Consider the following 14978-nt stretch of genomic DNA (forward strand, 5'->3'; position numbering starts at 1 on the left):
AAGTCAGAACACATTACTCCAGTTGTAAAGTCTCTCTACACTGGCTCCCAGTCAGCCTCACAATACATTTTGAAGTTGTTCTTCTGGTCTATTAATCACTAAATGGTTTAGGTCCTGAATACATGAAAGAAATACTAATGGAATATAAACCCAGTAAGGCTCTGAGATCGACAGACTCAGATCAGATCGTGGAGCGCAGAGTCCAAAGCAAACAGGTGACATGGTGAAGCAGCATTTGGCCGTTTTGCTGCACACAAATGGAAGACGTTGCCAACAAAAGTCAAGTCAGCCCCAAGTGTAAATGTTTTGAAGTGCAGGTTAAAAACGCATTGAAATGCTTTTCATCACGTAGAGCACATTGAGTTAACTTGTGCACGAAATGTGCCGTATCAATAATTAGCCCTTGCCTCACTGTAATAAGAGTTTTCAGGTGTAGAAGTGGTCGAGTCCACTGTCGGAAAAGGCGGTCTTGTGCTTTAGGAAGCTCTGACGGGTTTTGCCGTGGAACGTTTGGGAGAGCACCGAAAGCGCAGAATGAAGTTTGAAGTGATGGGATCGGAAGTGTGAGTTGAAGAGGCAAACATTTTGGGGAAGCCAGCAATGGCATCGAAGCAATGTTTTGTTTGATTTAACGGATGCGCAGATGCAGTGGTGTGAAAAAATGTCTGCCCGCTTCCTGATTTTTTATTTTTGCTTCCCTAGAATCAAACGCTGAACCTCTCGACTTTGAGGCAGATGCGCTGTCCACTGGGGTCACCGTGCCGGTGCCACTTATTCACTTGAGTGCAGTGTGTTGGTTTTACGTCCGTCGTCCGCTCTCTACGGCACTTCGTGTTGTTGTAAATACGTTTATGCGGGAAGTGGGCGTTTTTGTACAAACAACTGCATATGTGTGATTAATGAAGACTATTTGTCACAGGTTAAGTTTTCCAGAGGTAAACACCGGCCAGAGGGTCCCGTGTTTGCGTAGGCCCTTGGGGGCCAGCCCAGTCAAATGTAAACAAGAGGCCTCTGAACCACAAAGGCTAACCGCCGTTGTTAAGCCCTCCTCGTCTGACAGGGTGCACGCCGCCGCATGCTTAATAACCCATTAAAAACATACCGCGGCCATAGATTATCCGGAGGGAGCTCCATTAAGGGCACGTTTACACCAGCGCACTCCCACGTCTCCGTATCGCACGGTGCCGCTCGGCTTTTGTCTCACGTACACAAACTGCCGCTAATTAGCGTCTCCTGCGCGGCATCTCCCTGTGAGTGGCTGACCTGTGAACCTCTCTCTCTCTCTCTCTCTCTCTCTCTCTCTCTTCTCTCTTTCTTTCTTTCTTTTTCTTTCTTTCTTTCTTTCTTTCCTCCGCCGTCGGAATGATGAGGCTCCGGCGGGTTGGTAGCTGTGATACTGCTGGGAGATCATTACTTTTATCCGTGACCGTCCATCAAGGGAGGGAGGAGGCGCGAATTGGCCACGGGGGGGGCAAACCGCACCCGATACGGAACGAGGATATATCACGCTCTCGGACGAAGAGGTCAAACTTCAGCTCGAGTATGCAAATATGACTCATTTATTTCTGCCGTAGCATCACTCGATCAGCTACTCGAATGATGTTCACATATCACCTCGGAGGCGCCAATAAACAAAATAAGATTTATTACTTTGATAAATTTCACTTTTGTAGGGAAATACTTGGCAACATTTAATGGACATTGGCACGTACTTCTTTCTACTCCTTCAAGCTTTGAGACCGTTTGTGTGATGTTAGCTTTTTTTAGGCAGTGTCCACTGACACATTTTTTTACGTTTTGCCTTTCTCCCATTCAAACTGAATTGTAAAAAAAAAAAAAAGATGAAAAATGTTCTAACATTCTGTGTCCCATTGATCATCTTTTGTGAAACGAGTAATTAGTTGTATTGTTTTTAACTTGTTTTACTTTATTTTCACTATTTATTGTCATGGTCAGCTCATCAGATAATGAAATTTGATTGTCGCAAATCTGACAATGAGCAGGACAAGGTAAAGAGACGCATTCAAAATGTAAAAATGCTCTTGTCATATGTCATTTTGCCTTTTCCGTAGATTCCTTTCTTCGAGCTTGTGATTGGCTAAAATTCCAGTTTGGGGTTTAGCCCCTCCTTCTGCTTTGTCTGGATAAAAGCGTGCGTTACGGGATTTTTTCTAACCATTTAATGGAACCATTGATCACCATGAATCATGGCAAACAGACACAAAAACACAAAAGCAACACTACTGAATGCACTCTGCAGCTATATTGTGGCCATCATAGCGTTGCCAAAACAACAAACATCGTCTATCATGCAATCTGTCGTGATGGTGATGTCTGACATGTTCAAGTATGTTGTAGTCCACTATGCTATCAGTCCACACGTTTTCCTTCCATTGTTGTTGTTTTGGTATTTTCCGGGAATTCCTTTCTTCTGGTTCGTGATTGGCTAAAATTTGGTTTGGGTTAGAGCGCCCCCTATTGCTGTTGTAATACCTTGACTTCTTGAGAATGCATACATTTTATTATTACGCCTTTGATATGTGCAGAGATCTTGGTTTGTTTTTAATCGCAAAAAAATGTTTCTTTAAAATTACGTGGTGAGAGTAATACAGTTAATTTGCACATTGTGGAGTGGCCCTTTATTGTGGGCGACCTGAGGCACACTTGCGCAATACTCATGCTGTGTAATCAGCATCCTGATATGCCACCTGTGAGGTGCATGGATTATCTTGGCAAAGGAGAAGTGCTCACTAACGCAGCTGTTTGAACAATGTTTGAGAAAATTTGGACTTTTGTGTACATAGAAAAAGTCTTGAGATCAGAATCAGAATCAGAATCAGAATCATCTTTATTTGCCAAGTATGTCCAAAACACACAAGGAATTTGTCTCCGGTAGTTGGAGCCGCTCTAGTACAACAAACAGTCAATTTACAGAACACTTTGGGGACATAAAGACATTGACAAAAAACAATTGTGCAAAAAGATGCAGAGTCCTCTAGCACTTAGAGCAGTTCGAACGACTAATATTGCAATAGTCCGGTGCAATGACCATTGTGCAAAGGGCGCTGAGACTTCAAGGAGTGTATGCGGTTTAAAGTGACAAGTAGTGCGATCATCTGGGACAATGTCGGTTGTGCAAATGTTACAGATACTCCTCAATCAGTGTGCAAATGGAGCAGATGCTACTCTGGCATGAGTGGCCAGTATATGCAAATAGTGCAGCATGGCGAGACAACTACAGTGAGTGCACAAGTAATAAATAATTGGCCCCACAGAAATGTGACAACGAACTCAAGTCAAAAAATTGCCAGCTTGTTGTAATGGAATTATAGGTTAGGTGTTTAAGAAGTTGATCGCAAGAGGGAAGAAGCTGTTGGAATGTCTACTAGTTCTAGTTAGCGTTGATCGGTAGCGCCTACCTGAGGGAAGGAGCTGGAAGAGCTGGTGACCGGGGTGCAGACGGTCCGAGAGGATTTTGCACGCCCTTGTCTTAGTTCTGGCAGCGTGCAAGTCCTCAATGGTGGGTAGGGGGTTACCGACAATCCTTTCAGCAGTTGTGATTGTCCGTTGCAGTCGGAGCTTGTCCTTTTTTGTAGCAGCACCAAACCAGACTGTGATGGAAGAACACAGGACCGATTCGATGACCGCTGTGTAGAACTGTCTCAGCAGCTCCGGTGGCAGGCCGTGCTTTCTCAGAAGCCGCAGGAAGTACATCCTCTGCTGGGCCTTTTTGAGGACGGAGTTGATGTTGTTCGCCCACTTCAGGTCCTGAGAGATTGTAATTCCCAGGAACTTGAAGGTCTCGACGGTTGACACAAGGCAGCTGGACAACGTGAGGGGCAGCTGTGGCGAAGGATGCCTCCTGAAGTCCACGATCATCTCTACCGTCTTGAGCGTGTTCAGCTCCAGGTTGTGTCGCCCGCACCACAGCTCCAGCCGCTCCGCTTCCTGTCGATATGCAGACTCGTCACCGTCCTTGATGAGGCCGATGACAGTGGTGTCATCTGCAAACTTCAGGAGCTTGACAGTCGGGTTCGCTGAGGTGCAGTCGTTCGTGTAGAGAGAGAAGAGCAGCGGAGAGAGGACACAACCTTGGGGCGCCCCAGTGCTGATGCTGCGTGTGGATGAGGTTGCCTCCCCCAGCCTGACCTGCTGTGTCCTGCCCGTCAGAAAGCTGTAAATCCACTGGCAGATGGCAGGTGAGACGCTGAGCTGGAGAAGCTTGGTTGAAAGGAGTTCAGGGATGATGGTGTTGAACGCTGAGCTGAAGTCCACGAACAGGATCCTCGTGTAGGTCCCTGCACTGTCGAGGTGTTCTAGGATGAAGTGCAGTCCCATGTTGACTGCATCATCCGCAGACCTGTTCGCTTGGTAGGCAAACTGCAGGGGGTCCAGCAGGGGACCTGTGACACTCTTGAGGTGGTCCAGCACGAGACGTTCAAAGGACTTCATGACCACAGATGTCAAAGCGACAGGCCTGTAGTCATTCAGACTAGAGATTGCAGGTTTCTTGGGGACTGGAATGATGGTGGAGCGTTTGAAGCAGGATGGAACTTCGCACATTTCCAAAGATCTGTTAAAGATCTGAGTGAAGACTGGAGCGAGCTGGTCCGCGCAGACTTTGAGGCAGGATGGGGACACATGGTCCGGTCCTGTTGCTTTGTTAATCTTCTGTTGTTTGAAGATGCGTCTCACATCCTGTTCATGGATGGTTAACGCAGAAGTCAGAGGTGTGGTTGTGGTCGCGGGTGCGGCCGGGTTGGTGTGTGGAGTGAAACTGTCCTTTTCAAATCTGCAATAGAAGGTATTCAAGTCGTTGGCTAGTGTGCTATTGTTCTCAGCTCGGGGGGATCGTCGCTTGTAATTAGTCAGCGATTGGAATGCACGCCAGACTGATTTCGAGTCGTTCGCGCTAAACTGTTTTTCCAACTTTGCTGCATAGATCCTCTTTGCAATGTTAATTTCTTTAGTAAGCTGGTTTCTAGCTCGATTATACAGGGCCCTGTCCCCGCTCTGATATGCATCTTCCTTAGCTTGGCGAAGCTGCTTAAGTTTAGCAGTGAACCACGGCTTGTTGTTGTTGAATGTCCGAAATGATTTTGTTGGTACACAAACCTCTTCACAGAAACCGATCTAGGATGTGACAGTGTCCGTATATTCCTCCAGGCTGCCAGCTGAATTTTCAAAGACACTCCAGTCTGTGCAGTCTAAACAGCTTTGAAGGTCCATCTTTGCTTCATTGGTCCACTTTTTGACTGTTTTCACTGTAGGCTTCGCACATTTAAGTACTTGCTTGTACGTCGGTATTAAGTGAATTAAGCAGTGATCAGACGAGCCCAGGGCTGCACGAGGTATAGCACGGTATGCGTTTTTTACCGTAGTGTAGCAGTGGTCTAAAGTATTATTTTCCCTGGTAGGACAGTCGATGTGCTGCTTGTATTTAGGGAGTTCGTGGTTGAGTTTAGCTTTGTTAAAGTCCCCGAGAATAATGAGGGGTGAGTCAGGGTGTTTTTTTTCAATTTCGTTGACTTGTTCGGCGAGCGTTAGCAATGCGGCGCTCGTGTTAGCTTGCGGTGTGATATAGACTCCAGCCAGTATAAACGATGCAAACTCACGTGGCGCGTAAAATGGTTTACAGTTCAGAAACAGCGACTCCAAATGCGGGCTGCAGTGTGTGCTGAGCACCGTGACGTCCGTACACCATTTTTCGTTTATATGGAGGCATATCCCGCCGCCCTTCGTTTTTCCCGATGATTCCATGTCGCGGTCCGCTCGATGAATGTTGAAGCCGGGAAGCGTGACGGCGCCATCGGGTACAGCGTCGCAAAGCCAGGTCTCCGTGAAGCACATGGCCGCGGAACGTCCGAAGTCTTTACTGGTCTTTAACAGAAGATGAAGCTCGTCCATTTTGTTGGGTAGGGAGCGTACATTCGCGAGGTGGATCGACGGGAAGGCCAATCTGTGTCCTCTCTTGCGGAGTTTCACCTGAATTCCGGCTCGTTTTCCTCTGTGGCGCCGCTTCCGCATCCATGCGCCGAAAACCGCGGACGCCGCTCCGGTGAGTAACTCGGGGAAAAAACTGAGCGGATTTTCGAAAGTTGGTGACAGAAAGTCCGGAGTAGCCTCCTTGATGGTTAGCAGGTCTCCCCTTGTGTAAGTGAGTCGTGTAAGGTCTCCAAAGACGGACGAAAAACACAAAAACGAAGACAATACTAGAGAGCGCGTTACCGAGGCGGCCACACTGGTAGGCGCCATCTTGAATGTGTGAGTTTAAGCTCATGGACATGGAAGCAAGCATGAAAGTGTTTTGTTCAGTTTTTATTCCGTTTCCAGCTAAAAGTTAGAAGAAACAAAGCAGGGCCTTTTAAATAAAAAAGAAAAGGTCCTTAATACTGTTCCTCCTTATACAAAAACAAAGATCAACTCATCAGTGGTGAATAAGAGGACATGTGCATTTACAAGCGAAAACGCCGCGCCAGAGCTAAACGGAATCCGTATTGCAAAGTCATTATTCTATCTGAAAGTGATGTATTAGCTTAATAATGTGTCATCAGTAGGGCTCATGCGGCGATCCCCCTGACAAAAAAAAAAAGCCTAATCTTCCTCCTTTTTTTGCGTTTCTCTCACACAGTGCGCAAATTCCAGCAGGGCTGCTCCAACAGTAAACAATTATCTGTCTCGCCCAAAGCGAGGAACAGCGCCGCCACGCCCCCCTCCTCCTCCTCCTCCTCCTCTTCCCCCCCCCACCACCTCTCCATACCTCTGTCTGCTCGGCTTTCCTCTCTCATCTCGCCTTTCCCTGACGCCGCCTTAAATAGAACGTTCATTTTTGACTGGGAGATTTGAAAGCCGAGGCAGTCCCTTTTCATCTTGCGCTGCACCGCAAGTTCACCAACACAAAGTGGCGCAGCGCTTCCGGAAGGAAGTTGCATTTCTACCCTTTCTCATCCATTTTGTTCTTCCTTCTCCTGCTTCCTTTTTTTTTTTCCTATTCCAATGTGGGATTCCACGATGATTGTAGGTGATCATCTAAATCCATGGCACATCGCATTTTCATGATGACTTAGATGAAGAGGCATTTTGCTAGAGAGAGTTTGACATTTTCCCCTTCTGCACGTTGATCACAAATCGGGGGGGGGGTCAATATTGTCATTGAACCCCCAGTAATTAATGTCCTGTCATTCCCAAGTGGATGTTGTTAACCCCGCCCCTCCCTTTTTTTCTATTGGCTGGTGAGGGAACGACATCAAAGTGATTTTTCTGTTCAACTTGTTTTACTTATACCTAATGTATACATACTGATGCTTGAATATATGACATTCAGATACAGCTAAAAAAAACCAAAAAAACAGAATAGTGTCAAAATCTTAATTTAGTTAGGTAATTCAATTGAAAAAGTGAAAAATGCACAACACACACTCAAAGTGAAATACTTCATGATTTTTACAGATATGTATCATTTTGATGATTATCGCTTACAACAAACGGAAACCCAAAATTCTCAATGTCAAGAAACTCGATTATTGTAACAAACGATGAAGAAAAAATGGTAATGATTTTTAATGTAGAAATTAGGCAGGAATTTGCCATTTGAAAAGTATTTTCCAAAAAGTGTTCAATGAATCGATGTAATGTATGAGTAGTGAAATGTATGGACTTTTCTCCCATACTCCAATTAAGTGAGCTGTACCTGTGTATCATTCCATTTTCAAGTTATTTCTGTGACCACTTTCATTAAGAGTGGAATACCAACAGTTTTCTCCTCGTGTGTATGTCAAATCAAGAGTTGACGGTATTCCCAATGTCCATTTCCCCATGATGTCTGCTCTCCAGATAATTGCGGAGCTCCAACAGTCGGTGTGCAGCTGGAAGGAGGAGGCCGTCGGTCTGCAGCAGGCGATGAAGAGGCAGCAGGAGGAGGCCAACGATCGATGGGCGCAAGACAGGAGAAATCTAACCCGGCGGGCCGAGCAGGCCGACAAGGTCGGTGCACGCGACGGTAACCGTTAAGCTTGCAAAAGGAAGTATTTCTCATACTGGTAGACATTTATTTCCACGTAGCGAACTCCTCTCTTTTTCCATTATCTCCGATATTGTTTAAGAATCGCGGCCTCGTCTGGCTTTGACTTCTGTGGAGTAGACAGACGCGGCGTTTCGTTTGTCGAAGCGCACGGTGAGCATGCGTGTGCCCTGTCGTCTTTATGGCGACTTGCAATCCTCCGTCGAGTCTGTTGGTGGCGTGTTTACTTCCCGACGTTACAACATTTGTCCGCTGCATTGCGCGTCGTAAAGTGAAAACCGTGGGTTTCTTCATGAAAATAAAATCCCTACACTCTGGCTTGATTCAGAAACAAGGTTATGACATGGAAGAACCTCTTTGACTTGATTGCTTACGCCGAATAATTCGTCTATTTAGTCTAGTTATTCTTTGGCTGATGCCCAAAGGAAGGCGACAGGGACACAGTGGCAGTTGATTGGGTGTGGCTGGCTAACTAATGACTTGTTGTTGTGTCTGGGATAAGGGACATGTTCCCAAACACAAACCTTGTCTGTCTGCAGCTGCCTCAAATAGTCAAAGAGGAGCAGGTCGGTGAGGCTGGAGATCTCCTTTCAGGCCCTGACAGCCAGCCCCCCCCACAACCCGAGCCCCCCCTCTTCCCGAGCTCTCTCGCGAAGCTTTTCCTCTCTCCGAAATTGCCCAATTTGTTCAAAGTTTGTCTTGTGACGCCGTCACAAATAAACGTGGCAAACGTTTTAGCTTGACTTGTTTGGTACAGGGCGGAACCATCAAAGTCAAATATGATCCGTTCAGGCTGCTGGTTGAAATTCAATTCATCAAATCCAAATCATAATAAAACATTCTGAACGCTACAGGCACAGTTTTATGCTCATGCCGTTCCTGCTACCCTTCTGTGGTGGAAGCACAAAAAAGCCCGAGAAAATCCAAAAGCAATCGTTTCGATCTGGGGTGGGCAAACTTTTGCATTTTCAAATTTGCATGGATAATATGTGACATACTTTTGTAATAGCTCTTTTTTTTATGTCTTATTATTTATAATAAGTTAAATATAATTGAGCAAAATAAACGAATATGGGACATTGCTTATTATACAAATGATCATTTACCGGTACAATAAATCCATCCATCCATTTTCGGAGCCGCTTCTCCTCACGCTATCTCTATCCCAGCTATCGTCGGGCAGGAGGAGGCGGGGTACACCCCGAACTGGTCGCCAGCCGATCGCAGGGCACATACATACAAACAAACAACCATTATAAACAAACAACAAGTGTTCCAGGACTGTTGATAATGTGCCGTAAATTAAAGATCCAAGCGGCTTCTTTAAGGTCATATTTGGCCCCTGGGTGCTTCCGATGCTGACTCAGCTGAAGTCGGACACGATTTTAGGTTTGACTTTTGTGGCATTCGGCTTTGCGTGTTCCTCCGTATGAAATTGCCACAGGATTCTTTCTGGATGAGTCGCTGACGCCTCGGTAAATGTTTTTCGATGACGATCGTCAAAGCCCCGGGACGTCGTTTTCAGACGCACAAAAAAGATTTGACGGCGAAGGAGCAGATGAGATGTTGCCTTTTCTTACGTCACCTATAAAAGTATCCCGAGGCTTTTCATTTGCGTTCAGGTAACACGCAATAAACATTTCAGCCCACACGTACCTGTTCATATTTCATACTTTTTGAGTTGAAGACAACTTCATACGAGCAGCGTGTCACTTGTTGATAATCCCGATAAAGTTGTTCTGCTACTGCAATGGAATCCGATATTTCGCTCTACTGCGCTTGTTAAATACATTTGGGTGTGAAACGACAGAGGCCTTTGAATGTCCTAAAGTCCCTTTTTCGAGCGAGGCTATTGCACTTACTGTAAGTACGCTCGTTATAAGGTTTGTACTTCTATATGACATTTAGGAGGAGGACAAAACAAATTCACCACAAGGCTTTTAGGTATATTTGAAATGTAATGGCAAGTTCATTAGTGTGGGTGTTTTTGTCTGCTACCACTTGCTGTGCTACGCGTCCGCCAAATGTGACAGAGCTCCAACCCACATTACCCTTGCCAAGTGAAAGGTGAGGACACGCGCGCGCGCACACACGCACAGCCTGTCTTTCTGAGACTGCATCTCCGAACTCTTCAAACTCTGTTCACACACACACATGCAGAGGCGCACATGCTCCCGTCATCTTGCCAAAAGGGAGAAGGTGGCTGGTGAATAAACAATGGCATCCCGCCCACGGTGTCACCTGCTCGGGCTTTGATCAGCGCCGCTGTTCTCGCCGCGGCAGCGCGTCCCGTCTCTTTCCAGCCCGCCGTACACATTCACACACGCGCTCACTCAAGTCTTGTCTTCCGTGGGCCTTCTTCGTCCACACACGCTTTCGGTCCCGCGAGCTCCTAGCGCAAACGCAGCTTTGAGTTAGTGCCCTTGTCTGCACGCGCCCACATGTATACTAGTGTGTATATTGCGTTTGATCCAGGCCCATTCCCGCCTCGCTCGTCAAAGGCAAGGCCGTCTCTCGACGTCCTCCGGGCGAAGCGAAGGCGTACGTGACGCCACGCTGACCGTCGTGCCGTCGTTTGAGTGTCACTCGCTAGCCAACGAGGACCACGTCACAGAACTTAGCCGTTGCGCCGCGCCGCGGTTAGCGGTGTTGAAGGCTTCCTGTGGCGCAGGCAAACAATCCGAGCGGGCCCGTTGCGGCGGCTGCGGCTCCGTGTGTTCTTGCGGTGCTGTTATATATACAGTATGCATTAGTTTCTGAGGGAGTTGAAAGGATGGAGGACTTTGCCTGTGGGAAGAAATGGCAGCAGTGGATCAAGAACAGGTGCTCGGGATACGCGCAGAAGCAGAAACGGCGTGTGTGTGCGTGCCTTTGTTCAGACACATTCCCAACCAAACATCGAACCAAATGTCTTCTCTTGTAATGTGGAAAACGTTGCTGACGAAGATACGGTGCCTCTGTTTTGACTCTTACAGTAAAGCGGACGTATTATGAAAAATGGACTTTTTGATGGACTCGTATACAAATAGTGGCATCAAGATCCAATTATTTGTGTACAAGCGTGAAATTAATCAACCAAATGTATCTTTTGTTATGTGCCTACATCCTACTTTAAAACTTGTACCCAAGTAAGGGTACTGTTACATACCAAGTAAAAGTTAAAAGTAGTCCTCCAAATACTAAGAGTAATAAGAGTAAGTAGTAAGGGGGGGAAAAAACTACTCAAGTACTGAGTAACTGATGAATATGCTCTGTTTTTTTTAATTTAATATTTAATCAGAGCATGAATGTCAAATAGACAAAAATACAAAATACGAATGTGCAACTTCAGCTACTGGCCAGCAATATCATTTTAACTAAAGCAATGATTTAAATCTTTGTAAAACAAGAAATAAAGACAAATTCAGCCCCAAACATTTGTTCCTTTCTTTAGGCTGGAGGCACAGCAGAAGTGAGAGGACATAGAAAACCACAACGTGTTCCCAAGTTCAAAGAGGAGTTCTTGGAGGCGGAAATGTGAACATTTTTAGGCAGACTAGACAACAGCGCACCGTTGTTTCTGCTTTGCTTCACGGAAATTTGTCAAATTTGTCACTCTGAAAACTTTGCTTGAGCCGAAGACCGCGCGCGCAGTGAGAAGACTGCCTGGCTGGATTTGATTGGTGAAATTATTGAGTCGCGTGGAAGCACCTGAGGCACCAGTCTGTCTGAGCGAGCAAAACAAATCCACTGCGCAAGCAATAGATAGAAAGATAGAAATAAAAGTAGGCTGCAAGGCTCCTGAAGAGGGAGGGAAGCGGCTGCCTTTTACCTTTTACTCCTCAGACAGTTCAAGCTTTTAAGGGACTTGATAGATTTGTCTTCAAGGTATTTTCAACACTTTAAAGTACAACCCAATTCCAATGACGTTGGCGCGTTGTGTTAAACAGAAATAAAAACCGTGAAGAATGATTTGCAAATCACGTTCAACCTATATTGAATTGAATACACTCCAAAGACGAGATATTTCATGTTCAAACTGATCAACTTGTTTTTAGCAAATCATCTTAATTAACTTCGAATTTGATGGCTGCAACACGTTCCAAAAAAAGATGGGACAGGTGGTAAAAAAGAGTGAGAAAGTTAAGGAATGCTCCTCAAACAGCTGTTTTGGAATGAACATCCCACAGGTGAACAGGCTCATTGGGAACAGGTGGGTGCCTTCCCTGAATTGCTCAGTCATTCACAAGCAAAGATGGGGCGCACTTGAAGTGAACAAGTGCGTGAGAAAATAGTCCCAACAGTTTAAGGACAATGTTCCTCAACCTTACTGAGTACCTTACCCGTTTATGACGCAAGCCACAGTCAGAGTTTTATGAAATAAATTCACAAATACCAGCCTTAGCCCGACTAATAGCTAATGCGCAAACAAATGCAAGTAAAGAGCAATGTTTAGCTTGATTTTCTACAACTACAGTACTGTAGTTTAAAACTACCGCAATCAATTCTGAGTACTCCTAATGCGTTTTGCTGACTACATTGCCGGAACGGTGCAAATGTTTAAACCAGGAAATCGCCTGTTCACACCATGTCTAGATGGGCGGCTGTTAACTTCATTCAAGCGGGGCGTGCGCAATAGGCATGTGCCTGTGTTATGTGTGTGGATGGTGACCTCAAGTGGACAAATAAAATACCTACACCTCTCGCTACAGTGAGGTTTCACAAATTGGGATTGACGTGCACATTTATATACACTTCTACATTTATAGAGTAATGTAAGAAATAATTGGTTGCTTCTTCGCAGATTTACTGCAGGGGTTTTCTTGAAGGTCACCCCCACGCTAAACGAGGGTTTACTGTTCTGACCAAAAGCCATACAAAAACGTTTGCTTATAAATTGGTGACGTGTCTTAATGTTCGCGGGGGTATATATATATTTTTAAAGTCTCCTTGCTTGTTAACATTACACTCCAACCAGTACGTTTGCCCAATTCTAGTCGAGGTTATTGAAGTGCTGGTTTTTCCATGAAAGCGCGTTTGTCTTTCTTGTCCATGCTGCTGTCAGCAAAAGCCGGCCAACATCCGACGTCTCCCTTTCCGTCAGCCTTTGACTGGCTTTATGTATCTGTTAGCACTCACCCGCCTGCCTTAACACTGACGCGCACGCTGTGCTCGCGACGCGGCGCGTCGGCCCGGTGTTGGCGGATTGATGGCTCTTCCGGCCGTGAGTGAGGGCTTCCCGGCCGCGTTTGATCCGCGTATCAGACGGAGGGGGTGGAAGTAGCAGCCGGAGAGATAACATTCCAGGATGCTGAGCGGGAACGTGGGAAGTGGAACGACTCACAGGGACCATGCGCCATCGCAGACAACAAAGGGAAATTACTCATGAAACCGCAGAAGCCTTCTTCATTTGTGCTCGAGGACTTTTCTCAAAGGCCTTGGAAAGTGACCAAAAAAAATGTCCTGTAAATTTCCCACTGGACAGAGAAGAATATTGTTAACAAGCCTGCCAAATTTGAATCCCCGCAACGTCGCGGTCGGCAACTGTGAGGCCGACGACCCTGGCGCCGTTCGCCGGACCGAGCCGCCAGTCCCAGCGGTCCGGCGGCGGTCGCCAGCTGCCACGGGCGCCTCGCTACGCGCCGTGCCACGCACACGGCAGAGACGCCGTAGCCCAAATAACATATAACACTTGACGGAGGATTTTATACTTTTGGGGAGTTGTAGACATAGTTTGATGCCTAACTGCACGCTGTAGATGTAGAACTGGGCCAAGTTATTATCAATAAGTAAGAGTAAGTAGCAATTGCACGGAATAGCCACTGCAGGGATACGGGCGCTTGGTACTCACTGTTGCTGGTTGCTTCACCTCACCGCCGTTTTAGCCTGACGTGGTGAAAACGTGTTTAATGCTAGCTCAACAAATAAATTTGTCAATTGTTCCCACTCTCTGCACGGTTTTCTGTACTCGTCTTAAAACAATTAATGGATTGAGAAAAACAAAGACCAAAATGACTTTACTGCATCTTTAAAAGTATGTCATCAGTTGCGGGCGCAGATGCCCTCAAGACATTCTTCAGTTCCAAAGTCGAACTATCGCTATCATAAAAGCTCAATGTTTCAAGTAGCATTGGAACAATCTTAGCTGGCGCACGACGTTATCAACTGTCGATTCAGTGGAGTGTCGCGTTGCAGCTCCTTGGAAGGCACCAACAACAACAAAATGTCGAAATATGTTTTTTCATATAGGTAAAATATCGCTCTACTGTATTGTACTTGAGAAAAAATATACAGTAATAAATCAATGAAATAGAATCATGATTTCATGCATGAATCCATCTTTCTGCCATCTTGAAATCATGTGAACGGACGATGCGTTTTGATTGGCCACCTGAACTCGGCTAGCACGCACACGCTGAGTTTGATCCAATGTTAGATATTCGTCTTGAGGCCTCGTCGTCGCCAGAAAATGACGTCATGGAGTCATTGGCGACCGTTTGCTGAGCAGATCGCTCCGGTGCGCTGCAGGCTTTACACAATAGACGCTTGCAAACGGGCTGTGACTTTTATCTTTTTGAACAAAAATGTGAACATCATTCCATTGTGATTTAAATCTTTCAAAAAATCTAGTTTTTAAAGTATTCTGAAGTCTTTTTAGCCTGCAGTGCTTTTGCTAAACTTACTTAGCATCTGTGGAGCTATGCACTACTCGATAAACCTGAGACAAGAAGGTAGCAGGGCACACACACACACACACACACACACAGGCATATGGTGCATATTTCGCATATTTCAGACGTGTTTCCTATTCTCTTTCTACTGTTGCTCTCAGCAACAGCTGAGAGACAGAACAGTGTGTTCCCCTTGTGGGCTTAGCTCGCCTTGCAACGCGTCTTCATTACTGGAGCGATTGTCAGACTATTTTCATCAGTGGCGTCGCAATCGGCTGGGGCGGGGGGGGTATAAATGTTTTTTTTTG

At 46.0% G+C, this 14978-nt stretch overlaps 1 protein-coding gene across 8 annotated transcripts in view; it reads left to right on the plus strand.

The window, feature by feature from the left end:
• The window catches only part of cep112 (centrosomal protein 112), a 103232-nt gene that overhangs the window by 71916 nt on the left and 16338 nt on the right, over positions 1-14978 (plus strand). For all 8 annotated transcript variants that reach the window (XM_061699729.1, XM_061699732.1, XM_061699736.1 and 5 more), the window contains one exon: positions 7834-7983. In XM_061699729.1, the coding sequence (XP_061555713.1) occupies positions 7834-7983 (150 nt within the window). The remainder of the gene's footprint in view (positions 1-7833; positions 7984-14978) is intronic.

The sequence above is a fragment of the Phycodurus eques genome, chromosome 16, assembly GCF_024500275.1.
Source record: "Phycodurus eques isolate BA_2022a chromosome 16, UOR_Pequ_1.1, whole genome shotgun sequence".
Lineage (NCBI taxonomy): Eukaryota > Metazoa > Chordata > Actinopteri > Syngnathiformes > Syngnathidae > Phycodurus > Phycodurus eques.